The sequence below is a fragment of the Phragmites australis genome, chromosome 11, assembly GCF_958298935.1.
Source record: "Phragmites australis chromosome 11, lpPhrAust1.1, whole genome shotgun sequence".
In the NCBI taxonomy this organism is placed as follows: Eukaryota; Viridiplantae; Streptophyta; class Magnoliopsida; order Poales; family Poaceae; genus Phragmites; species Phragmites australis.
Genome location: NC_084931.1, coordinates 480,107 through 506,733, shown reverse-complemented (window position 1 = coordinate 506,733; position 26,627 = coordinate 480,107). Strand labels below are relative to the sequence as shown.

Genomic DNA, 26,627 nt, shown 5'->3' with positions numbered 1-26,627 from the left:
GCACCGATTGCATGATGGAAAAAACCAGGATATAGATGGATCGATCCGGCAAATAGTAATGGTGCATCGGAAGCCTTGAGGCTGCAATAAAAGATATGGTAATGGATCATGTTGTAGTACATGTTGGATAAGGCACTGAATGATCAATTGAAGTTAAAACTGGTAGTATACTTAACTGGGAAGTCGTATGGACTGATACTAAACATCGCCTCTAAAGTTTTCTGTTCTGGTTCAGCAGGTGGGAGCTGGGGAATAGGAGGCTGCTGATCCATTGCGGCGTGTTGCACAGGCTGGAAACTACCGTGGAGGCTATTGGGGTGTAGAGGGGGAATGAAGTAATTAATTGAGGAGAATGTAGTTGCATAAAAGAATAAATAGCACAATATGGAATAGTATGAAATAAAAGAGGTATGACTATGGTAGGTAAACAATACTTTGCTAGGACAGTGTGAGCTTCAGGGAGATTAGGATTTATGTACCACCGGCAAGCTGTATTACCACTTAGCGAATGTTCGCCTATAATGGGAAATCACATGCATGGTATTAAGTTTTTTTTGTAAAAAAAGGGTATGGTAATGGGATATGAAGAGAGAACAATGGAAAGTTGTTAAGGGACAGACCTCTGTAAGATTTCATAAGAAGTCCAACAAAGATAGCCACAACTGGTTCTTTTTGGCCAATTGTGTATATTTCATCAGCATTAAATTCAGAAGCTCTTTGTCCCCAAAGATACAGTTTGATCTCATAGTTGCTAAAATGGAACGGGATAAATTAGAACTGAAGAACTTTAGAGGAATATTAAAAATTTGGTTCGAACAGTAGGAGAAGACAGTAGTCATGGAGAAAAGAATGCAGATTATAGTTTACCTGTTGTCTCTCAATGTGATAGCCCTTCGGGTTGTGGGTTTGCTTTGATTAGCTAGCTGGAGTGTGGTTGTATCAGCAACCTCAGTGATTAAACCAATAACATCTGCAAGATAAAAGCAAGGATTGAGCAGAATAGTAGCAGAATGTTGGGTAATTAGCGGTGTAGGAAGCAAGTGATAAATAGATTGTGAAATAGGTATGTACCAATAAAGTGCCTGGTCTCCCCAACAAGCGTAGGCAAATCAGAGAATCGCGTTAGACTATAGGTGTATAGCGGAATGGTAGATTGGTGGCCACTGTTCTCTTCAATCAAGGTATGACAGGTAATTTCGATCATAAATTCTGAGTCAACAGGTCTGTAAGAGGGTTTTGATTTGAGCACCCTGAATCTCTTTAGGGTGTATACCTTCCCTTCAGCGAGCAAAGCTTTCTTGTCTTTGATATTGTCCGAGGCAATTTCAGCGTACATACCAGTCCCCTAAAATAGGTGAAGATACATAATTAGAATAGCAAATAGGGAGCAACGAATGGTAAACGGAGTATACATCTGTAATAGCAAAGTAGGTTAACTGTGTACTACCTCAGCATCCAAGAGCACAAGGTCAATATGTCGTATATCACCATCATTAGATCCTCCACGATATTCCCACATTCTTGAGACTCGGGTACAGACAACCCAGTGTCTACTCCGGGGGTGTATATCTTTGAGCATAGAGGTTGACATCTGTTCTTGGATATACAAAGGTAAAACTAAATAGGCAGCACAGGATGATTAGCACCATGCGCTGCCACAGGGAATCAAGAGAAGCAAGGAGATGGAAAAATAGAAACAGAATAATAAAGTGTTTTTTTTTTGGCTCTTTTCTGGATAAGAGTGTGGGAATATAGCCAATAGGTATAGAATTGAAGAATTTGTCAATATGAAAAATCTGAATTACGCCAAAAGAGAGTACACATGTAGGGAGCTAGGTTAATGGAGGGGTACAGTATTGAAAAGCGAAAGGTAAATGTATATGCATCACAGACGAAGGGGTAGATGAAGGGGTAAAAAGGGTTATGGACATACTGGAAGTAGATACAATGTATAATAAAGGGAAGGAAACTACTGCAAAGATGAAAAGATTTCAGTGTAGACTATGTTTTTAGTTTTGGAGGCACAGGAACCATCTTCATTCTCAATTAGAATTTTAAGGCCTTTTCTTGACGTCACTCGGGAGACGGCTACATATAGTTGGCCATGCGTAAATATAGGGTTCTTTAGGTAGACACCAACATTATCTAGCGATTGGCCTTGGCTCTTATTTATAGTCATAGCATAACACAGTTTAACAGGGAACTGACGGCGCTGCAGTGTAAATGGCATTTTGTTTTTTTGTGATGACAGCACTATCCTAGGAATATAAACAGTCTGGCCTGTATTTGTCCCTGTTATAATAACCGCTTCAATCACTAAGTCACCAAGGTTTGTAATTATGAGTCGTGTTCCATTGCACAATCCTTCTGTTTGGCTAAGGTTACGTAATAACATAATAGGTACATTTTTTTTTAAGAACAAGACGATGCTGTGGGAAATTGGCTAGTTTAAGCGAGTTGAGGAACTCGACAGGATATAGTAAATCTGCATCTCCGAATGTGTCTGTCGATTTACAGATTGTATCACAACTTAAGTATTCCTTTTCATTGCCTGGTTGGGGTTAATACAGCACGTTTACATAAATACGATGGATCAGCAAAGTTTGATTTGAAATTTGGGTAGACAGAAGAAACAATCGAAGCAATTCGATCATGATCAATATCGATTAATAAATCAGGTGGTATATCTATCCTGACTGGTTCGGTATCAGCACCGTGTGTATCAGTACGTAGTTTTCCCTCACCGAGGTCAAGGACCCATTTGCTAAACTCAGCGATCTCAGACTGAGCATCATGACTAAGATCAGGAGAGAATAATCTCATATTAGTCTGAAGTGTGAGTACTTTTACATGGTGCCATAATGGAGAATTAGTAATCGAAGCATTTACTATTTCAGCTCTAGTGCCACCTTCTATGACAGGAAGAATCTGTCTTAAATCGCCACCGAGTACAACAACTTTACCACCGAAGACAATGCTGGTTGCGTCAGGGTTGTCGACAGATATGATGTCACGGAAAGTTCTATCTAATGTCTCAAAACATTTTCTATGTGTCATAAGAGCTTCATCCCAAATTACTAATGATGTCTTAGTAATTAAATCAGCTAGCATGGTGCCTCGTTTGATATCGCAAACTGTAGTAGAGTCAATACTAAGTGGGATTTTAAAACGGGAATGAGCAGTTCGACCACCTGGTAAAAGAAGAGCAGCTACACCAGAGGATGCAACAGTGAGGACTATCCTTGCTTGTGCTCTTAAAGATGTAACAATTGCATTCCATAGAAAAGTTTTACCAGTGCCACCAAAACCAGAAACAAAGAAAAACCCAGGTTTGTCATCAGACACAGGTAACAATCTCTGTGAAAGCCCGTAGTTGTTCAGGATTTAAACGGCTATACAATGATGGAGCTTCTATCTCCAGTTCAGGCAGATTGTAAGACATTTCATCATCTATCAATCTGTTTGAACAAAATGCTGAATTGTAGTCGATTTTAGCAGGAAGGTTGAAATCTTGTATATTTGAACCACGTCTACTAAATAATAGAGAGATTTCATCAAGCACCATGTCTTTTAATTCATTTAAAGGAAGAACGAAATTCTGATTACGCACAACTTGGTTCATACGACGCTGGATATCGTCTCCCAAGTAGAACCATATGTTTTCAAAAAAAGAATATTCATCTTTGATATCACAAAATAGAAGCATAGTGACAAAAAGTTGTCTAAGCTGGCTGGAGGAACCCCATGTAGCAGCCTCGTTAAAAGCAGCAAGCCATTCAGAATCGTCGCCTAGAAGACCACGGGCAGCACACGCTTCTTTGAAAGTTCTATAAACTATTTCGTTGTACGTTCTAAGATCTGCGTAGCTCTTTGCTCCTTTCACAATCATTAGCAACATTCGTAAGAAATAACGTTCACCAGCACTTGGATGCACAAAGTATAACCGGCCTATCTTACAACCATGGAGCCTTTCACGCCACATTCTATCTGTGTCATCCCATGTAAATTTAGCGGGGAATTCACAGTAAGTCATGGTATGGCCTTGTGGGTATGTTTGATTAGCAATAAACCACTCAGTCAGCATGGTTTGCTTAAATCGGTCGTTTCTGACAATGTTAGACAAGTTGTCTGTTTATCTATAGGTGACATAGTTTTCGTTAGGTAAATGTACAGGCAGCCTCTCTACAGCTGGAACATGCGCATGTATATCATAGCCAAAAATGTGCCAACACGCATCCTGCTCACAAATATACCGACAATCTAAATACTCTTTGACCTCATTGATAGTTTTTGTTGTGGGATCAAACAGTGCGGCTTCATTTGTTCTTATTCGTTCAAGATAAATTTTTGCACAATCAGGTCCTTTTGTTACATATTTAAACAGATATTTTAAAACATGAGTTTTGTTACAAAATTTAACATTTATATGAGCCTGAAATTTCTTTAGAATAGGTATGTTGTAGGGGACTACCCATCGGTTATCTAAAGCAACTCTGCCTTTTTTAATATATCTTCCATTTTGAGGACGTTTATACAAAGCGAATCCTTGATCATCAATTCTTGTTTTGTCAGAAAAAGATTTTGGATAACCTTTAGAACATACACCATTTTCATGCATGAGCAGCTTGGGTCATCTGGTCCACATGGACCATGCATCATGTGCTCTGCAACGAGAGCATAACCAAGAGGATCAACCTCTGGGTTTGGAATTTCAGCACTGATAAACGAATCTATGATGTCTGCTGTAGGAACTGATGTGTCGAGGCGAAGCCATATAAGAACATGCGAGTGCGGCAGTCCACGTTTTTGGAATTCAACGACGTGCAGCACTACCAAAACACGACAAGGGGAATCGCACGTGAGTTAATAAAATAGGTAAGAAGAGTATAGAACACAAAGGTAAGAAGGGAAGTGAATATAGTAACAAGAAAGGATGTATAGAAGAACACAAGAGGTAACACACCTGCGTTAATGGGTCCAAAGGCTGAGCCATCCTTGATATCTGCTAAAAGGTCCTGTAATTTCATATGGTAGACTCTAACAACAAGGTCATATCTATCTGTGTACTTTTGGCCTGGCTCAAGTCTAAGAGCCTCAGCAATTTCGGGCCACTTTGGATTTGATGTGAAGGTTAAAAAGATGTCAGTAGGACCGTAGACTCTAGTTATTGCGACTGCATAATGGAAATTCTGAACCATATATCGTCTACCACCAGTGTGGCTTGCAGGAAGGTATGTACGTTTCCCAACAGCATCACCGTCTATACAACCGCCGGCTACAGCATCTACGAGCCCTTGGAAATGATCCGCTCTAAGTTTTGGCTGGTTGTCAACGATCCACTGTAGTCTACACTCGTCAATAGAAGCTCGGGCATCAACTTTGGCTTGCGAAGAGAGTCTACCATAGCATAGATATGGATTTGGCTGGTCTTTTCTGTAATGGAACCAATATCGATAGTAATCTTGCATAGTCATTTTATTTCGAGTATTTGATCTTGTTAGGTTGGCGCCAACATAGGGAACACCAACTTGGAAACCACGTTCACCATAAGGGAATAGAAGCGGGTATTGCAAAGCCATAAGGGCAGGATGCAACACTGATATTCGATGAAGGGTATCATCAGAAGAATGAACTATTATATCACGTTTGTAGGTCTCAAGAGAAAAATCACCAACAACCAACAAAGCTAGCTCATTACACGTCGGCAAATTGTACTGAACAGGATCGCCTTCACGAGCTCCAATAATTCTAATAGCCACATTTTCTTCATCATGGTCCTTTAATCGATCTTTTGCCATTCTAAATGTCTTAACCAAAGGGTTATGGTCATCCAACATCTGCAACAGTCCGTGAATTATATTTCTATCTAAGTCAGCTTCTAACCTCTCAGATGTATCTAATGCATGAATTCGATTTGTTATTTCATTTTCAATATCATAAATGTACAGCTCGACGAACTGCGGAGGCTCGCCGGCTGATGGAAGCAAAGATCCAATACGATGGTGGATCTAACCATTGATACGAAATACATATGGTCCTCGAGATCTATTTATAGCGTGGTCTATTTTGGCACCCATTGAAGTGAAGGCAAATAAACAGTTATATTGGCGAATATGTCTAAGGAAATTTTTGCATCGAGTATTGCCATTGAATTTGGTAAGATTTCGAAGGTACGATGGTGGGTCTTTAAATGGGGGTATTCATACTCTCCCATCTCTGCAGCAAAGGTTATACGCTGGTGTAGAACCTCTAGCAGAGGTGGATCCTCGTACTCTTTCAGGATACCAAAACAATGCATGGCAATGTTGACACTCGAAATCAGGCGAACCATAGTATGATCTTTCCGGATAAGATTCTGACAGATAAGAAAAGGGACAGGGGAAGGCAGTGAGGGAAAGTATAGAAGACTAAATACGGAGGAATACATGTAGGTACCATGGTGTATATACCTCTAAGGTAATCAATGTATTGCTGTGTAAAGCTTGCATACACATCAGTTATAACACAGCCTTCGGTTGGACCTACGGTTTATCAGGGAATTGAAAAGCATCATTTACTATCCACTTATGAATCTTAAGGGGGGAAACCGTCGGTTGGATAAGTAAATACCTGTCAATCTGTGCCGTTTGAGCCTAAATAACCTGAGGCGCTTATGGCGATTCTCTCTGGCTACATCTGATGCTATAGTGGGTAGAACGATCTCTCCTATTCCCGTTTTAAAAAACATGGGGTTCCGAACGCGTCATCAGCACAGGAACATAGGAACCATGAGGAATGTAGGACAACTAAAATAAATATACATACTTGGTCTCTTACATGAACCTCGGGCCATTGGAAACGCCAGGTTTTTTTCTACGGGTTATAAGGAAACGTGAAAGGGAGGGAAAACCCAAAGAAGATGTAAAATGAAGTAGGAAAACAAGGTAAATAAAGGCCGCTCTAAAAACAATCATAGCAGACTAAATTGTAGGAGGAAAATAGGAGATTGACACAATCAGCTGATTGGAACAACGTATGTCTTTAATCAGTAAACGAGGAATAGATATTACACTGGGAAGAATAGTATGCAACAAACGAGGGGGAGCATGGCACTTGGGTGAACTCACATTATAAGAGGGAAAAGGTCAGCCATGAGAAGCCAGCGAAGTTCATTTATGTCGGAGGGAGATAGAACCTGGCCACAAATGAATGGGCCAACAGAGCTGAGCCGACGTATTGCACTGGCGGCTATCTGGACAGCTGACTGTGCTACTCTTCTATAATACAAAAGACCTTGGTAGCTATAATTGAGGACAACAAACCCATACAGCATCTGTAGGAAGGTAACAGCTTGGAATGCCATCTGCTCATAAGGGGCCATATACGTGATGTGAGGAGAACTCCAAAAGAACACATGGCGAGGAGCAGCGGCTACATCAAACAGTGGCATCTCTATCTCTACGCCAGCCAAAACAGACCCATCATGACCGACCTCACATAGGTAAGAAATAGAGACTGAGTCGCATCGACTAACTACAGCTTGTAACAACGAAACATAAGACGCCCCAACCACAAACATTCTAAACTAAAAATCTGAAGTTGGCACCTACGCGATGGGGGAAAAACACACAGGGAAAGTGGGGGGGGCGGTGGCAAAAGAGGGAGAAAAAAGACAAGGAGGGAAGAAAAGAAAGCCGCGAAAAATAAAGTTGTTTGTTAGAGCGAGCTTCATAACAACTATCATATGTAATAAACAAGCATAAATCACTAATAAGGATATAGATAGATAGGTGGCTACGATATATTACCTTGATCACAATAGATTAAACCGCGTAATCCCAGAAGTAAGTGAGGAAATCAAAAGCTCCAGAAAGCACAAGGTAGATTAACTACACAGAGCAGCAATAGGGATGAACCTTCAGATGCCAACCCTGTAGAAGAGGTGACACAAAAGATTACTGTCCACAAACAAATTTAATAGAAAAGATGTAGGCAAGCAACATCAATCGGCAACAAACAGATGACAAAAGTACATTAGAAGCTGGCAAATCACAGACAAAGAACTAACAATGAGCAACAGAGAAGAGGCAACAATGAAGATCACTTGCTATAAAGAAGTTTAACACAAAAGATGGATCAAAAGATGTAGGCAAGCAGGATCAATTGGCAACAAACAGGTCACAAAAATTGCATTAGAAGGTGACAAATCACAGACAAGGAACTAATGGTGAGCAACAGAGAATTTGTAGCATTGTTCGAACATTTGTGTAGACTACATAAAAGAGCATTCTGTTACCTAAATAGCAACCTAAACAATGTGACAAAGCAGGATCAATCGTCAACAAACAGGTCACAAAAATGCATTAGAAGGTGACAAATCACAGACAAGGAACTAATGGTGAGCAACAGAGAATTTCTAGCATTTTTTGAGAATTTGTGTAGACTACATAAAAGAGGATTCTGTTATCTAAATAGCAATCTAAACAATGTGACAAGCTGGGTAATATCCAGGAAAGTCGTCAACAAATAGATCAAAAAATGGATTAGAAGATGACAAATCACAAACAAGGAACTAAGAGTGAGCAATAGTGAATTTCTAGCATTCTTTGAACATTTGTGTAGACTACATAAAAGAGGATTCTGTTATCTAAATAGCAACCTAAACAATGTGACAAGCTGGGTAATATTCAGGAAAGTCGTCAACAAACAGGTCACAAAAATAGATTAGAAGATGACAAATCACAGACAAGGAACTAACAGTCAGCAACAGAGAATTTCTAGCATTCTTCGAACATTTGTGTAGACTACATAAAACAGGATTCTGTTATCTAAATAGCAACCTAAACAATGTGACAAGCTGAGTAATATCCAGGGAAAAGGATGCTTGTGTATGAACCAACAGGTAACCAAAATTGAAACACAATACATAAAGAATGAAGCTCTACATCACCTTGATTGTAACTGTTTAAGCCGCAAGAAGAAGCACCAGAATTAGATTAAGAAATGAGATCACCCAGAAACGACAAGGTGGAAAAGCCACAGAGAACATACAGAGGCAGGACCTCTACATACCGAATCTACAAAATTAGCAACAAGGAAAGTTAGCAATCATCGACAAATTCAACGTAAAAGACAGGCTGAAAAAATGGAAATATGAAAATCGATGGCTACCAGGTATGTGGTAACAACGCATCAGAAGAAAAATAAAATTACCGACAACAAACGCTGGGAGAAGCAATGGGTAGCCTTTCCTAACTTGCAAAGGGCATGTGAATCTAATGAAACCGTATTCTCTAATGCAAGTAGCAATCTAAGCAGGACACAAGCTGGCGTCCTCTGGAAAGAAGGGTGCTTGTGCATATAGCGTGATGTAATCACATTATAATTCGCTAAGCAAATGAAAAACTTCTAATAAATCTGCAAGAAAGAATAGAGGGTGCACTAAACGTTTAAGGTACCGAACATCTGCAATAACAAAACTCACCTACATAACGAAACCACATGACCGCTAACCCAGACTAACAGAGCAGAACCAAGATGGTGGAGCACCGCATATACATAACAATGGAATCAACGTAGGTAATTAAGCAACATAAGCTCTAACACAGGCTCCTAAAGCAGCGTGCGCCGGCTACACATGGAGGTATGAAAACACAGGGGGGAACCATGACAAGGAGACCGTGAGAACAGACAGGATTATCAACATTCAATCGGTAACAGTAACCAGATAACAAACAAGGAATCCATATTCTATGAGCCGAAGATATATATCCATAAAAGGAATAAAAGAACTAACCTTCAGAGTAGACCAGTGGCCGGCGTATACCCAAATGATCAGAGACGGTACAAGCATCCACACTAACATTAGAACACAGCAAAAAAACCGAACGGCTAAGAAAGAAAACAAAAAAAGCCCGGGAGTAAAAAATAGCTAGAAACAACACTAATCCCTGCCCACGCCTTGCATACCTGCCGCCGGGTGCAAAAGACGTGGACGAACCCGTAGCACAATACAGCAGGAACGAACAGAGCTGTAAGATGAAAAGCACCGATCTCCGGAGCTGGAACGGGTCAAAAAGAAAAGGAAACAACGAACGAAAATTACAGCCCGAACTATAGACAGCGCAAACCGTAGGAATAAAGCAAAAAGAAGGACGGTCAAAACGGCAGGGAAGAAGAAATCCAAGAAACAAAGTTTAGGATTTTCTCGTTAAATAAATGTGAATGAGAAAAAAAAAGGTGAACAAAGAAGTAAGGAATAAACTTAAAAGAAACATGGACAAAATGTCGGCACAAAACAGATCCAAAAAGACAGAGGTTAATGAACACTCACACAACAAAGGTAAAAAATAAATTAAAAAGAAACATGGACAAACCTCCGGCATAGAACGGAGTTAAAAAGATGCAGCTAACAAATATACCGAAAGCAACGACGGCAAAAACGACGGGCCCGGGTGGAAAAGACGTGGACGAACCCGTAGCACAATACAGCAGGAACGAACAGAGCTGTAAGATGAAAAGCACCGATCTCCGGAGCTGGAACGGGTCAAAAAAAAAAGGAAACAACGAACAAAAATTACAGCCCGAACTATAGACAGCGCAAACCGCAGAAATAAAGCAAAAAAAGGGACGGTCAAAACGGTAGGAAAGAAGAAATCCAAGAAACAAAGTTTAGAATTTTCTCGTTAAATAAATGCGAACGAGAAAAAAAGGGTGAACAAAGAAGTAAGGAATAAACTTAAAAGAAACATGGACAAAATATCGGCACAAAACAGATCAAAAAAGACAGAGGTTAATGAACACTCACACAACAAAGGTAAAAAATAAATTAAAAAGAAACATGGACAAACCTGCGGCATAGAACGGAATTAAAAAGACGCAGCTAACAAATATACCGAAAACGCTGGGAGAGAATAAATGGAAAAAAGACCTAAAACCCAAACGCCAGGGATTCGTAGGCTGGACAAAAAGAAAGCTACCATTTTCCTATTAACAAATGCCCATCTCTTTTTTGTTTTTGGGGGAAAAAAGATCAACAAACAAGGACACAAGCAGAGTAGATCGAAGCCTAACTCAAAGCAACTGGAGACAATAGAGCCAAGAAACAAAGAAGTACTATAAATCCGAGACAAAGAACACCAGATCCGTAAAATCCAACAAATAAAGAAGTTGCACAAACCAAAGGAATAAGAAAGAAATCCACACGGCATGTACACAGCAGGAACACACAAGAAGGATCCGATCCAAACAAAAAAGATGAACATCCCCATCCAACAAGCACGCAAAGTGAACGGAAACCCACCAGAGAGGAAACTGGAAGGGGAAGCGGTAGAGCTCAGGAAGCGAGCAGTCAAGAGAACCAGCGACGGAGAAAACAAAGAGGAGGGCATTCACCAGAGAGGAAAGTGGAAGGGGAAGCGGTAGAGCTCAGGAACCGAGTAGTCAAGAGAACCAGCGACGGAGAAAACAAAGAGGAGGGTCAATCCCCCAGACGAGGCAGCGATTTTACCGACGCACGCACCCCACGCGGGCCGCAACGTACAAACGGCACGACGACACGTGGACCGCACCAGGAACAGCAATAAAGAGGAGGGCCGGGCACCTAACCGCGAGCGGGAGGCAACAGGAGACACACGATGCAAGCATCCGACGGCCGCAAGCAACGAGTCGACGTGGCCAGGTGAGGAGCTGAGAAGTTCGCGGGGAATTATGGTATAGATTATGTGGTAGAGGAGGTACGAGTTTTGTCTTGCATGTTCTTTGCGCCATCAACATTATTTATGTATTTATTCTTATAAGAGAGCACCATCTTTTCTTTATCATGGTCGAGGGAGATAAAGAAGTAAAGAGAGAAGAAGAGGAGGGTTCAGAGAAGTGAATGAGCACCTTATCCTGCTCTTTTGCATATATCACCGCTCGCAGGGATTTTGATTAATGCGCGTGATTGACCCGTGAATCGCTCGCTCATCATCCTACACGCCTCTGTAGATTATTTTTTTAGTTTCTCTCCTCGAAACACGGCTGCGTTATTTAGATAGGCAGCAGCCGTACCTGTTCGTGTCATTCACGTGAAGCTCTCTTGTCTTACTCGAGCTAGGCTAGCTTTGATTAGTAGTCCGTGGCAGCTTAACTACCAACTTGCATTGCTGGTTCTCCTCGTGTGGCACGTGCATGCACATGTAAGTACACGGTCAGACGATGATCCTGGACCCTAGCCAAATCACCTAGCAGCTCCTGCTCTATAAATACCAATGCGCGTATCCTCCGCATCATCACCAGCAGCACAACACAACACTCGAGATCATCAAGGTCTTCAGATATTGTGAGTATATCGATCCCTTTTTCTTCCGAAAGAAATTAGCTTCGTCCCTTAATTGGTCAGTATATAGGGACTATTATAGTCACAGTATTTTTGCTAGCAAGCAGTTTAGCTTTATAATCATTCAACGTCGTCTGAGAGAAAGTATAGTTTAGTTTATTTATAACGAATTAAGGAATGAATGGATGGATCTGCATGCAGCTAGCTTGCGACGATGAGCTCCGCGACGACGGAACAGGTGGAGTGCGGCGGCGGCTGTTGGATTTAATCATGAATGTGGCCCGTTGGCATGCTAGTCGTTGGCGTGGAGTCAACAGGGAGAGCGCGTCGTCAGGAGTTCAATCAAGAAGTGGCCACGGCGAGAGCGCCGGGCATGCGTGAGTGCGTGGTCAAAAATAACATGCGGTGTGCATAAGTTTGTTTCCGTTTTTAGTGGATCGTGAGATTCCATGATCCGGTTCTGCTGCTAGTATAAGTAGTATTCAGTTGTATTTCGTATGGTAAGACACTCTATTATTCAACAGAAGAAAGTAGCTCTGTCCACCCAGAAAAACTTGATTGTTCTGTTCTTGTCAATTCCTGCTATTGTTGTGTCCTCTTTGCTGCAGAAGCTTGCGATCCTGTGGCTGTCTGTCAACATCTGGTATCAGAGCGAGGTTACAATTGTATGCCCAAGTATCCCCGATTCAGTCCCATGTCGATCTTCACACAAGGAGAGTCGTCGCGGGTGAGCGGCGGCGGGCCGTTCGTGTACCCGCAGTTGACGGCAACGAACTATACCGCGTGGGTGATCCGCGTGCAAGCGATCATGGAGGATCAGGAAGTCTGGGAGGCTGTTGAGCCGGCGACCGGCACGGCCGTCGACCAGAGGAAGGACAAGAAGGCGAGGGCGCATCTTCTTCAAGCACTCCCGGAGGACCTCCTTATGCAGGTGGCGAACAAGAGAACGGCGAGGGAGGTCTGGGAGTGCCTCAAGATGAGATTCGTCGGCGCAGATCGTGTCAAGGCGGCGCGATTGCAGACGTTGAAGAGCGAATTCGACGCCCTGCGCATGAAGGAGGACGAGTCCCTGGACTTGTATGCCGGCAAGCTCACCGGCATGGCGGTCAGGTACGTGAACCTAGGCAGCACCCTCACTGACGCCGCTCTGGTGAAGAAATTGTTTGACACCGTGCCGGAGCGCTTCATCAATGTCATCGCCGGCATCGAACAATTCTACGACCTCAGTACCTTGGCGTTCGAGGAAGCCGTGGGCCGGTTGAAGGCCTACGAGGAACGCACGCGCCGCGGAGGTGGCAGCGTGAGAGCTGACGGGCAGCTCCTCCTCACTCAGGCGGAGTGGGAGGCGCGCCAGAAGAAGGTGGCGGGTGACACTTCAGGGAGAGGAAAATCACCTGACAATGGTGGGCGCGGCCGTGGGCGTGGCCGCGGTAGAGGCCGAGGCCGCGGTGGGCGCGGGAACGCGCTGGTCAAGGAGGGCACTGGTGGTGGCGTCAAAGATAAAAGCCATATCCAGTGTTTTAGTTGCCTCAAGTATGGCCACTACGCCAGCCAATGCAAGGAGCCCAAGAAGGAGGAGCAAGCTCACCATGCGCGGGCGGAAGATGTCGAACCAACGCTTATGCTCGCGGTGTCGGAGGTGCCGACGTCGCTCGAGCGGGCGCACGGGGGGCGGCGAGATGCTGTGTATCTGACTGAGGAGAAGGTCTTCCCCGAGTTGCATCTCACAGAAGACGGTGCGCTCATCCGCGACACTTGGTACCTCGACAATGGCGCGAGCAACCACATGACAGGAGATCCAGGAAAATTCAAGGATCTGGACGAGGCTGTCACCGGAAGGGTGAAATTTGGGGACGGATCCACTGTGCAGATCATGGGAAAGGGCTCAATCCTGTTTGATTGCAAGAACGGAGATCAATGGATGCTCCAGGAAGTCTACTACATCCCCAAACTTCGGAGCAATTTGGTGAGTCTCGGCCAACTCACTGAAATTGGTTACAGGGTGGTGATGGATGGGGGTGAGCTCGAAGTATTTGACAAAAGTCCCCTGAGACTGATAATGAAAGTGAAACGCTCACCAAATCGGCTCTACCGTATTGATTTGCGATTGGCGAGTCCTGTTTGCCTCCTGGCAAACTTGGAGGACCCGGCGTGGCTATGGCATGGGCGACTGGGCCATGCAAACTTCCAGGCGATGAAGATGCTTGTTGAGAAGAACATGGCAGTGGGAGTGCCACAGATAGTGCACCCAGAACAGGTATGTTATGGGTGTCTGGTGGCGAAGCAGGCACGTGCGCCGTTCCCTCGAGCGGCGCGATACCGGGCGGAGGAGCCGCTCGGACTGGTGCACGTCGACCTGTGCGGGCCGATATCTCCATCGACGGCGGCTGGCAACAAATACTTCATGCTGCTCGTTGATGACTATTCCAGGTGGATGTGTGTGTACATGCTGAAGAGCAAGGATCAAGCATGCGCTGCATTTATCAAGTACAAGGCGGAGGCCGAGAACACATCTGGACACCGCGTCAAAACGCTGCGCTCTGACCGCGGTGGCGAGTTCTTGGCAGCGGCGTTCGCGGACGTATGTGAGCAAGCAGGCATTCAGAGGCACCTCACTGCACCCTACACACCACAACAGAATGGTGTTGTAGAGCGCAGGAATCGGACGGTGATGGAGATGGCGCGGTCACTGTTGAAGAGTATGAGTGTTCCTGGCAAGTACTGGGGGGAAGCAGTGAGGCATGCCGTCTACCTGTTGAATCGTCTTCCAACGAAAGCAATGGGGGAGCGCACCCCATTCGAGGCCTGGAACGGGAGGAGGCCTCACCTGGGGCACCTGCGTGTGTTTGGGTGTTTGGCACATGTCAAGCAGGCGACGCCGCACATGAAGAAACTAGATGACAGAAGCCAGCAGATGGTCTATTTCGGCGTTGAAGATGGATGCAAGGCGCACAGGCTGCTCGATCCACGTCGCGGCAAGATTGCCGTAAGTCGCGATGTAATTTTTGAAGAAAGTTTGGAGTGGAATTGGTGTGCAGATGTGGGTGCTGGAGAATCAACAGAGTTCCATGTTGAAGAAGACCCTCACTCAAACCCCTCAGTGTGGTCATCTAGTGGAGAATCAGCAAACATGCAGGAGCCAATGGTGCCTCAGCCCAACAGCCTGACAGAGATTGCAGATTCAGGGAGAGTACCATTCATGGCGTCACCCTCTTCACCAGCCACTCCGGTGCAGATGCCATCACCCGGATCATCGACAAATGAGCCGGCCGAGGAGCAGGAGGCTTCTGGGTCGACCAACACCTGCAGTTCAGATGGAAGGTCACTTCGTTTCCGTGGCTTGGATGATCTTTACCAGAATACATCGGAGGTAGAGCTCACTTTTGACTCTGATGGTGAGGCCCTGCTTGCAGAAATAGAAGAGCCATCCTGCTACAGCGAGGCAGCAAGGAATCCAGATTGGGAGAAGGCCATGGATAAAGAAATCGAGTCAATCGAGAAAAATGCAACATGGACATTGACCAAGCTGCCTGCAGGACATAAACCCATCGGTTTAAAATGGGTGTACAAATTGAAGAAAAATTCAGGAGGACAGGTGATCAAGCACAAGGCTAGGTTAGTGGCAAAAGGGTATGTGCAGAGACAAGGGATTGATTTTGAGGAGGTATTTGCGCCAGTAGCCAGGCTAGATAAGGTGCGTCTGATTCTTGCTGTTGCTGCAAACCGCGGGTGGGAAGTTCATCACTTAGATGTAAAGTCGGCATTTCTGAATGGAGAGCTTGAAGAGGAGGTGTATGTGTCACAGCCGGAAGGGTATACTGTGAAGAACAAGGAGCACTTTGTGCTCAGGTTGAGCAAGGCTCTATATGGCCTTCGGCAGGCGCCACGGGCATGGAATATCAGACTGGACAAGAGTTTGAAAAATCTTGGTTTCAGAAGATGTGTGCAAGAGCAAGCAATGTACACAAGAGGAGAAGGGGTAGCTGCAGTTATAATTGGGGTTTATGTTGATGATCTCATTGTCACAGGGCATGATCCAAATGAGATTGAGGTTTTCAAGCAACAAATGACAACTGAATTTGATATGAGTGATTTGGGCTTGTTGTCATTTTATCTTGGAATTGAGGTGTCCCAGCAGGAGGACTGTCTGACAATCAAGCAGACTGGATATGCAGTGAAAGTGCTAAAGCAGTTCGGGATGATAGACTGTAATTCAACAAAATACCCAATGGAGCAGAGAGCAAGGCTGCACAAAGATCTTGCCGGGCAGCCTGTAGATGCTACTGAGTACAGACGAGTGATAGGCTGTCTCAGGTACTTACTCCACACACGCCCAGATCTTTCTTTCTGTGTTGGAGTGGTGAGCAGGTTCATGGAGAGGCCAACAGTGATGCATATGAATGCAGTGAAGCAAATCCTTAGGTATCTCAAGGGTACTATTAACTTTGGTCTGGTTTATGCACAAGGGAGGAAAGAAGAACTGTCAGGGTATACTGACAGTGATTTGGCCGGTGATCTGGATGACAGAAAAAGCACTGGAGGCATGGCATTCTATTTTTGTGAAAATTTGGTGTCATGGACTTCACAAAAGCAGAAGACTGTGGCTCTGTCATCTTGTGAAGCTGAGTTCATGGCAGCTACTGCAGCAGCAGTTCATGCACTTTGGCTCAGAAGCCTGTTGGGGGAGATCACAGGAGTGAAACCTGACAAGGTGAGGCTTTATGTTGACAATAATTCAGCAATAGCACTGATGAAGAACCCAGTGTTCCATGGTAGAAGTAAGCACATCGATACGAAGTATCACTTCATCAGACAGTGCATTGAAGAAGGAAGCATTGAAGTTCAGCGAGTTTGTACTGAAGAGCAAAGAGCAGATGCTCTGACGAAAGCACTGTCAGCAGTAAAGCTTGCAACAATGCGACATCTGCTTGGTGTTCGTGATCTGGGGCCACATCAGGATTAGAGGGGAGAATTTTGGATTTAATCATGAATGTGGCCCGTTGGCATGCTAGTCGTTGGCGTGGAGTCAGCAGGGAGAGCGCGTCGTCAGGAGTTCAATCAAGAAGTGGCCACGGCGAGAGCGCCGGGCATGCGTGAGTGCGTGGTCAAAAATAACATGCGATGTGCATAAGTTTGTTTCTGTTTTTAGTGGATCGTGAGATTCCATGATCCGGTTCTGCTGCTAGTATAAGTAGTATTCAGTTGTATTTCGTATGGTAAGACACTCTATTATTCAACAGAAGAAAGTAGCTCTGTCCACCCAGAAAAACTTGATTGTTCTGTTCTTGTCAATTCCTGCTATTGTTGTGTCCTCTTTGCTGCAGAAGCTTGCGATCCTGTGGCTGTCTGCCAACAGCGGCAAGAGGTCGTGGCCGGAGGTGGTGGGGCTGAGCGTGGAGGAGGCCAAGAAGGTGATCCTCAAGGACAAGCCCGACGCCGACATCGTCGTCCTGCCCGCCGGCTCGGCTGTGACCGAGGACTTCCGCCCCAACCGCGTCCGCATCTTCGTCGACACCGTCGCCGAGACGCCCCATGTCGGCTAGCTAGCTTCAGTTCGATCCGTGCTTGCTCGGTCACGATCGAGTTGAATAAATGAATAAGTCAGAACGAACATGCGCATGCATCTTCTGCGGGATTAATCGTGTGTTCGATCGGGTGTTACGTTTCGAACCGTGATGTCATGTGCCTGTTATGTTTTAATTTCCACGAATAAGCCATATATAATAATGTAAGCACATGCAAAGCTAGATACATCGCTTTGCATTGTCATTTGCGTTGATCGATCCATCATTGCATGAATGAATGGATTAGTTTGCTTGCACTTAAGCCAGCTGCAGAAACTTGTTATCGATCTGTGCTGGCTGGCCAAATTAATTATTTATATTAGTCACAACTACTATGACAAATAAAGCGACAAAAACCAATGACCCAACCTCACGCCTACACGAAATATTGCCACGAATATATAAACTCTTTGGAAGACCATATTCTCGGAATCTCCAATGCATGCTCTATTAGTCTTTAGAATAAAGTAGTTAATATGTATAATATAATATTTATAGCATCACATTAATATATCATATATAAAAGATTAATGTTACAAGAGTATAAAATATTTTAAACCATAAGGTACATTATAAACCTGGCCAACCAGCTAATAAAAGCATAGCGGAACAACAACCCCAATCCACAGCAGCTAGGAAACGAACGTGATTGCTAAATCCACTCCTCATCCTCACCTTCATCTCCCGCGAAATCAGCATCCATCTTTTCATCTGAATGATAGCAAAAATAAGTACGGAATGTACTCAGTAAGTCCTATACAATTGCTAGGGGTATGATAGATGCATGAACGATGACTCAAGGACAATGTTTTACGGTTTAGTTTTAAGCGTAAAGCAGTTTCATGCAGATATCTAGTTATATTCTCTACTGTTAACTATAAAATAGTTTAAACAAGGAATCAAGGTATATCTGGGGGTTTTTGGTCCTGAGAGGGGTTACACATCACTCCACAATCCCTATTAATATGTTTGGTGTACCTTCAGTACCACTCAGCTCTTGGTGGATCGAGCAAGCGATCTCATCATATATACATCTAGTTCACATACTCACTCATCAAAGATATACACGTCCCGAGTCTAATCAAATGAGGTCATTATCATGCATGTCCATGACGTGGACACGGCTATTAGAATAGATTTATAATCTATAGAGGTCGTACATTGTACCCACGCGATATCTGAGCTTTCAATCGTTACAAGTGGAGGAGTGAATCATGCCGAGACGTTTCAATCACCTTCCCTTATCGGACTATACTACGAGGCACTCCAAGTGCTACAGGCTTACGTAAGGGATGATAAGGTACCACCTGGACCTTCGTAAAGAGTCTAGTTCAATGAACATCTCGTGAAACACCTGATAGACGCTTGGGTTCTTGTCGCTCCCAGGCCTTCTAGTAAAATAACCAGCTTGCACTGCTACAAAAACCGTTTCTAGAGGCAGGTGGTAACCTATTTACAAAGGCATTTAGCCACCTGCCTCTAGTCGAAGGCTTGTGAAAATAAACAATTTTCACAGATGCAAAAAAAATCACTTGTGGAAACCGATTACAAGAGGCGGTTCACTTAAGGAACTCCTTGTGGTAATTCCTATTTCCATAGGTGGCTCCTTGAGTCCCGCCTCTGGTAGTCAGTCCTTGAATCGACATTTTTTTTGCCCAAAAAACTGATTTTTTTTGCCCGACTAGGCACAACCCGCGGCCGCACCGTCGAAGTCACAAGTCACACGATTTTTCGTGTGAAATACGCACACGTGTAGTTCGTAGCTCTTGAACCCAAGACCTCTCAGTCAGATGATACGTCCTTACCATCCCACTAAAAACTAAAGGTACTAATAGCATATGTAATTCTTTTGATTTCTTCTGTCTGAAACTTTAAACAATTATTTGGACATCTAAATGACTTCAAATGAAAAAGTTTTCAACTACAAAGTTGTATATCTAGTCTAGGGCTACAATTGTTATATAAATTTTATCCTCATCCAACTTTGTATAAAACAGTGATCCTCACCAAGAAGAAGCCGATAACTCCAATGCAATGGATTGGTTGGGACTACATGCAAAGGAAGAATGATCCAATTTTTAATGAAGTTATTGCAGCTTGTGAAGAGAAAAGAATCAAAGACCTCATATGTTTAAAATGTGATTGGAGTGAGGAGGTGATCGCTCAATTTTATGCAATATTTTGGTATGACCATGAGGAAAATCAAACCATATTCTGGATGATCGAGGGAGAGCATTACAAGATTACATATAAGATTTTTGCTCATGTATTTGGATTTGATGTCTGGGATACACAAAAGACCAAGATTCACAATTAGACCCAACTCTCCTCCGAAGACATGGACTTTATGTATGAGGATCATGGAAAGGTGACCCATGGTACAGTTACGGGTATGAGGCCTTTTTACAAATATATCAACTCCTTGCTCCGTCTCACATTGGCTCCAAAAAGTGGAGATGCCACAACGGTACAAGATATCTACAGAAACCTTCTCACTAGGATGTCTAATGAGGTCGCTCCCTTTAGTGTGGTGGATTTCATATGGGAAGAGATTCATACTGCATCACACTCTCCTACCCAAAGTTATGCTTATACGCCATACATCATGTACATGCTTGAGAAGGTCACCAAGAAAAACTTTTTTAAAGAAGTGAAGCATGAGCCCTGTATGATGAGGTTAGTGAGCACAAAATCCTATACACCTCCACCTTCTTCTCCACCTGAGGCTCCAAATGCACAAAGGGCGGCTCCGAAGCGTCGATCTTCCTCACATGGCTCTCATTCCTTTATCAAAAATGCTCTCAAGGCTATATTCAGAATTTGCACTCATAATGCCACAAAGATCAAGGAATACAAAGACAAGACTAATGTGAGGTTAAGGAAGATAGAGGAGAGACAAAAGACCATTCATGCTCATTTGGGGATTAAGCCCCCTTGCTCTCCACTTGCCTCTGAGGAAGACATTAGTGAGCCCGAGATCTTTGATAATCCATGGGCTTGGTATGACGAGGCTCAAGCTGCTGCCGGGACGTCACATGCTCAAGAGGTTGATGATGAGGAGACCGAGGAGGAGGACGTAGCAGGAGCTGAGGTTAGTTCTCCTGATGATGATGATGGCAACGGAGACGATAGTGATGAAGACAAGGACTTTGAGGTAGGCAGCGAGTAGTTCTTCATCTTTACTTCTCTTTCCTTTTTGGTGCTTGATGCCAAAGGGGGAGAGAATGCCTAATTTGTTCTGTTGTTCTGTTCTGCTACAACCCGGAGTATCCAGGTTGACCTAGAGTCTCCGGGTTCTAGGCAGTGTGTCTTCTCTCTTATGTATTCAAATATTTATCATTTTCGTTGGACATGTAAGACCTATGTTGTCGGAGGATTAACTCCTGTCGCAGGGATCCCGAGAGACCCCTTTTTAAAGATTCGGCCAGGGGGATGATCCTGAATAAGTTCATCGGAGAAATAAATGGAAGTGGAAGTAAATGCAACGGCCGGTGGTGGGGGATGATCGACCTAGTACAAAGGGAAGTAAATGCACCGGAGTTTAGATAGGTTCGGGCCGCACGGGGGCGTAATACCCTACTCCTGTATGGATGCTATATCTTACCATGAGGGGGATCCCTCAGGGATATGTCTGGTTACAAGAATATATTGTCTAACTAAGAGCTTGAGGCTCCTTGTTCTAGCTCTGCTCAGGCTTGCTTACAATGTTCTTCGTCTGAGTGTGGCACGGAATATTGCTTGGGCTTGTCTTTTTTTTCAATTGTTCTCTCCTCCGATCTTTCGATGTCTCGATCGTCTTTCTTCTCTCTGTATGCCCATCCTTTTATGCACTCGTCGGCCGCGACATACCCCGAACGGGAAGGAAGGGGCACAAGTTCCAAGACGCCACGACTGAGAAAGGCGTCATCATTTCCTCTGGGCGAAGTGACAGGGGCGGTGGAAAAACGCGGCACGCGTCCGGTCACTCGTCACTGTGGACACCCTGGCGACAGGCGCCGTTGAGAGGGCCCACCGAGCAGCCACAGAGGCACCCGGCGTGCCCGCCCTGTCTTGTTCCTCTGCCACGGCAGGGCGACAGGCGCTGTTGAGAGGGCCCACCGAGCAGCCACAGAGGCACCCGGCGTGCCCGCCCTGTCTTGTTCCTCTGCCACGGCAGGGCGGCAGGCGGAACGCCTTGATCCTGGCAACGTTATCCCGAGATACACCAGATGATACGGGACGGGACCCGTGCAATTAATGGCCCCACGCTTCTCTGCCAAAGCATGGCAGGGACTGACACTGCGGCGGGAGCAGTTGGGGATGTCAGGCCACGCACGCCCATTAAATGCGGCCTCGGACCTCTGACTGGTTGACACCTCATCGGCGGGCCCCTCGGGGGCCCTTCTGGGTCGTCGGGGCACCGAGTGCTCGGGGGTACTGTTCACCTCCCTGAGCACTCTCTCCCAAGCACTCTTGCACGAACCTTCGGGGAACCGAGTGCTCGGGGGCTGCCACGTGCAACCCCGAGCACTCTCTCCCGAGCACTTTTGCACTGACCTTCGGGGAACCGGGCGCTCGGGGGCTGCCGTACGCAGCCCCCCGAGCGCTCTCTCCCGGAACTTAGCTCTTCTGATCATCAGGGAACTAGGGTGCTCGGGGGCGACCGGGCACCTCCCCGAGCACTTTCTTCTCGGTACTTGGACCCTGCGGGTCATCAGGGAACTGGGGTGCTCGGGGACCAGAGGCTGTGGCCCCGAGCACCTTCTCCCGGAACTTAGATTTTCCTCATCCCGCAGGAGGGACCTCGTGGGATGGTGACACGTGGCGGATGGCTGGCCTGGCCTCGGGACTCAGGGATCCCCGGTTCCTGATACACCGACATATGTAATAATTTGTGTTGATCTATGTGGTGGTGTACTAGTAGTTGAACTTTAATATTTGTAAGTCCTTATTTGTCTTACCGTGATCCTATGAGATGCTTAATGTAATGTTTGTTTCTCTCTTTCTTTTTATGATATATCCTGTCATATGCATCAATGCTTATCATGTTCACTCTCTTGCATCCCACGAATGCTAAAATATCGGGGAGCTCTCGTAAAAATTCCTTTAAATATGTGCATTTGATCTAAAATTCAAATATCAATCAATGCACACATTTAGGGGGAGCTCACCATATACCTTAGAATTCAAAAATCTTTAATTCAATTATCTTTTGAAAGCTTTAATCGTGTTGTCATCAATCATCAAAAAGGGGAAGATTGAAAATACATCTATACCCACTATGTGGGTTTTACCTAATTGATGACAAACTATAAGGGCCTAACGTGTTTATTGAGGTTATGAATAGGTTTTAGTCCTGGTGAAGAAGTTAAACGAAGATGGCGTCCCTCAAAAGAAAAGAGAAGCGGTATATAGTTACTCAATAGGTTTTAATTCGCTTTATTTTTGAATTTGAGTTTAGGAATACCGTTCTATTAAGAAGGATGTGTATTGATAGTGTCTCAGTGCTCATGATATCCTTTTAGAAAAAAATTGAGAGACACAATAATCTAGGGACACCGAGAAAGTTCTATTTTGTCTGAACCCGGAGTCTCCGGGTTGGACTGGATACTCCGGATTCTGGACAGCAACTCGGAGTCTCCGGGTAGAGCTCTGAGTCAGGCTCTCGGGATAGGTTTAATGTTTTAACTCGGAGTTTCCGGGTTGGCCCGGATACTCCGGGTGACCGGAGTCTCCGGACTTTACTCCGGTAGAGAGTCTCGGTTAGAGCCTAAGAGTTTAACCTGGAGTCTCCGGGTTCTATGTTCATCTGGACCCTTCGGGTTGGGTTCCGGACAGGCTTGTGGCTGTGCGTTGTGTGCCAACCCGAAGTCCCTGGGTTGACCCAGACACTCCGGGTCAGTTCAAAAAGCTCAGTAGCGTCTAGTTTTTTAGGGGAAGGGTATAAATACCCCCTCACCTCCTCCTTCATTTGCTGCTGAATAACTTGTGTATAGCTCATTTATAGCCATTTAATAGCCCTTCTAACTCCTCTAAAGCCTTAAATCTTTGAAGATTTGAAGATTAGGGTTGGGAGAGTGAGACTAAAGAGCTAGTGAGTTTAAATCCAATCTTGAGTACTTGAGTTCATCACCAAGCCGTCGATCCGCGTTCTTTACTCTTGGAGCCTTGAGCTCCTAGATGGTTAGGTGTCACCCGGAGAGCACCCAAGCTTATGGAGTGCCCCAGGAAATTTGTATTACCCCAACAATTTGAGTAAGCAACTCTAGCTTGATCTTGGTGATTGCTTGGGTGAGAAAAGAATTGAAAGAGATCTGGCTTTTTGTGAGCTCCTCAATGGAGACGTATGCACTTCTTTGTGGAGTAGTCGAACTTCGGGATACAAATTCTTGTCTCATTTACTTTTTGCGCACTTTCTTGTTCTAGTTGATTTTGGACGATTTGCTCAGTTTACTTGCTTGTGAGTGTTTAGTTGCAGGTTGTTGATCAATAGGTCTTTAGACATCTATTAGAACTTGTGGTAACTTATAGACTAAATTAGGTTTGCTTAAAAGTTCTTAGTTTTTCGATTTTCTGATCAGGCCAGAGTATCCGGGTCTGTATAACCCAGAGTCTCCAAATTTACCCGGAGTATCCGGACGCTATAATCTGCTGCGAAGTTTTAATTTTCTAAAAATACCTATTGACCCCCCTCTAGGCGATATCTCATACATTCAGAGAGTTTTGAGAGATAAATCTTTATAATCCGCCTAAAATAGCGCTGACCTCTTTTAGTAATAAAGTTTACGTTTTTGCATATGCTTGAATTCCCCTTCTTCTAGTTTCTTTTATTAGTTCCCTTGCAAGTTCTTGGTGTTTTGTTGTTGATTCTTATTTTTCTTTTTGAGCTGAAATTTCAACACCTTGGGAAGTTATTTTTCTTGATACTAGAGGTATAGAATTCACATACACATGTATATGTGATGGGATCTTGAATTCTCTTGCCTCTAGACCATCATCTTGGAGAGATTACTTACCCGATGACCTCGTCTCTATTTCGTTCATATTCAAAGTTGCAAGATTTTGGGAACAAAGACACATGAAATGGTTTTGAATGGAACTTATGGTTCATATTCCATCCGTAAAATCATATTACCTTGAAACTTTCCATCTTGCTTTGTCTCTCTGAGTATTTTACTTCCGCTCAAGGTTTGACATGCGTTGGGTGATTAAAAATAGGAAAAGATCATCTATTTCACAAGAAATTGTTGAGATGCATATTCACTCCCCTCTAGTCGCCACTTTCAGTCCTACATACTCCTTGTGCTCTATTTAGTCTTCATAGTGTACTTGTTGAGGGCACGAGGATGTGCCCCCAAACAGATACGATGAGAGCCTCACTCATAAGAGAAGGCTCAAGCTTGGAGACGGAGCATTTGAGTGGAAAGGAGAGAACGAGAGAAATATCATTGTGTAATGAGAAAAAATCATTGGGTTCTGCCTCTCCTATGCACAGTTGTGTTATGCTTGTTCGAATGCGTGGTTGGTGGGTGGGAGGCTCCAGGCGAAAGCCTTTCCCGGTTTGCTACTGGTGCTGACAATGGCGACACCCTCTGACGCTGCTCCCCTCCCTCGAGGCGTTGTTGTGGTGTCTCTCACCATCCATGGGGGACTCTCCAGGTGAAAATCCAAGTTCGGTCTTCCGGATGGACGACGACGGTGTATTCGACGTTGCGTCCTCCTTGCAGGCGTCGCCTTAGGGGTCCCTCCCCCTATTTGAGACGCTCGGCTGAGGCTTTGAAGTTTCGAAGGGGTTTGTTGTGGGAAGTCAGAACTGATGTGCCGTTGGAGCAGCGAGCTTGACAACGATGACCTACGCTGGACTCCGTCGTATTGAGTGGCCATGTGATTAGTTGTCTCTGTCATCATGACTCTTTCACCGTGCAGTTGTATGATTTTTAGATCTGATTTCTCTTATAAATTAGATCAACTCTCTTCTTCTAATATAAAATCGACAGTGCTCATGTCGTTGTTTCGAAAGAAAAAAAAGTTGTACAGGTATCCACATAATTGAATTCATTTTCCAACTCAACAAGACATGAGCATCATTGCGAGGAAATCGGAAGCTTCTCTTGAGCTTGGGTGGGTCTTCCCGAACGCTTTGTGTCAGTGGCAAGCAAAAAAAGTTTTTCCTTGCAATTTGGGGAGCAATTCGATGGGACTGACGACTAGGTATAGTGCATCAGTGGGCAACACCTTTATCTCTTGTTCCAGAACTAATCTTTCCTTTTTTTTTGATAATACGACTTTCGGCCTTACACCAATAAAAGATGCATAATCTTTTCTTACTCCTGGACTGATCCTTTTTACAATCTAGAGTAATGTTACAGGCTGGGAGAAAAGACGTCACTTCTTGCTTCCAAAGTGCAATGCCTAAAGAGTAGAGACAGCCATCCAAGTTTCTCGGCCACCCTACCGCCGACAGCCGCGTCCAGCACCCACTCTCCTCGTACCTTTTCGGGGAGAGCTACGGTGCTGCTGACCCAGCCGCCCACACCGGTGTGGCCAGCGCCGCCGGCTGCAGCACTGCCATGCTCCCGAAAGCTGACTCGTCCTCGAACCTGTCCAACCAGCGTCGGCCTCGGGCGCCACCGCGCGCACTCGTCTGAGACGCAGGTCCGAGAGTGGCGCGTCGAGGTACCTCTCCTCGGGCCGCAGCAACACGAAGCTAGCTAGCTGCTGTTCAGGTTCCAGAGGAATTTGAAGTTGCTGTAACACTAAGCTAGCTAGCTGTTGTTCAGGTCTGG

The 26,627-nt window shown here is 44.7% G+C and overlaps 2 protein-coding genes and 1 long non-coding RNA gene across 4 annotated transcripts; 1 reads left to right on the top strand and 2 right to left on the bottom strand.

The window, feature by feature from the left end:
• Window positions 1–143: 143 nt before the first annotated feature.
• LOC133884974 (replication protein A 70 kDa DNA-binding subunit A-like) lies at window positions 144–1,336 on the bottom strand. The gene is made up of 5 exons (XM_062324592.1): window positions 1,072–1,336; window positions 868–970; window positions 621–751; window positions 435–516; window positions 144–309 (listed from the first exon to the last, which is right to left on the bottom strand). The coding sequence occupies exons 1-5, from the start codon at window positions 1,334–1,336 to the stop codon at window positions 144–146; spliced, it is 747 nt and encodes a 248-aa protein (XP_062180576.1).
• A 179-nt stretch (window positions 1,337–1,515) lies between these two features.
• On the bottom strand, window positions 1,516–9,051 carry LOC133885842 (uncharacterized). Its single transcript, XR_009903265.1, has 3 exons — window positions 8,930–9,051; window positions 7,788–7,910; window positions 1,516–1,591 (listed from the first exon to the last, which is right to left on the bottom strand). It is a non-coding gene; the product is annotated as an uncharacterized LOC133885842 (long non-coding RNA).
• A 3,123-nt stretch (window positions 9,052–12,174) lies between these two features.
• On the top strand, window positions 12,175–18,126 carry LOC133883918 (subtilisin-chymotrypsin inhibitor-2B-like). Of its 2 annotated transcripts, none has more exons than XM_062323319.1 (3): window positions 12,175–12,301; window positions 12,500–12,554; window positions 17,659–18,126. In XM_062323319.1, exons 2-3 carry the CDS (start codon window positions 12,513–12,515, stop codon window positions 17,839–17,841), a joined length of 225 nt encoding a protein of 74 aa, XP_062179303.1. In that variant the 5' UTR covers window positions 12,175–12,301; window positions 12,500–12,512; the 3' UTR covers window positions 17,842–18,126. The 2 variants fall into 2 exon arrangements, with proteins under 2 accessions (XP_062179303.1, XP_062179304.1); XM_062323320.1 differs by having other exon boundaries at window positions 12,267–12,356.
• The last annotated feature ends 8,501 nt before the right edge of the window (window positions 18,127–26,627 follow it).

Excerpts from the sequence above, each read along its gene's own strand:
- LOC133884974 (XM_062324592.1), bottom strand. The coding sequence starts at position 1,336 with ATGTACGCTGAAATTGCCTCGGACAATATCAAAGACAAGAAAGCTTTG. Across the intron at positions 971-1,071 it reads GGAGACCAGGCACTTTATTG|ATGTTATTGGTTTAATCACT; the intron begins GTACATACCTAT and ends TTTATCTTGCAG. Across the intron at positions 517-620 it reads TCTTATGAAATCTTACAGAG|GCGAACATTCGCTAAGTGGT; the intron begins GTCTGTCCCTTA and ends TTCCCATTATAG.
- LOC133883918 (XM_062323319.1), top strand. The coding sequence starts at position 12,513 with ATGAGCTCCGCGACGACGGAACAGGTGGAGTGCGGCGGCGGC. Across the intron at positions 12,555-17,658 it reads AGGTGGAGTGCGGCGGCGGC|AAGAGGTCGTGGCCGGAGGT; the intron begins TGTTGGATTTAA and ends GCCAACAGCGGC.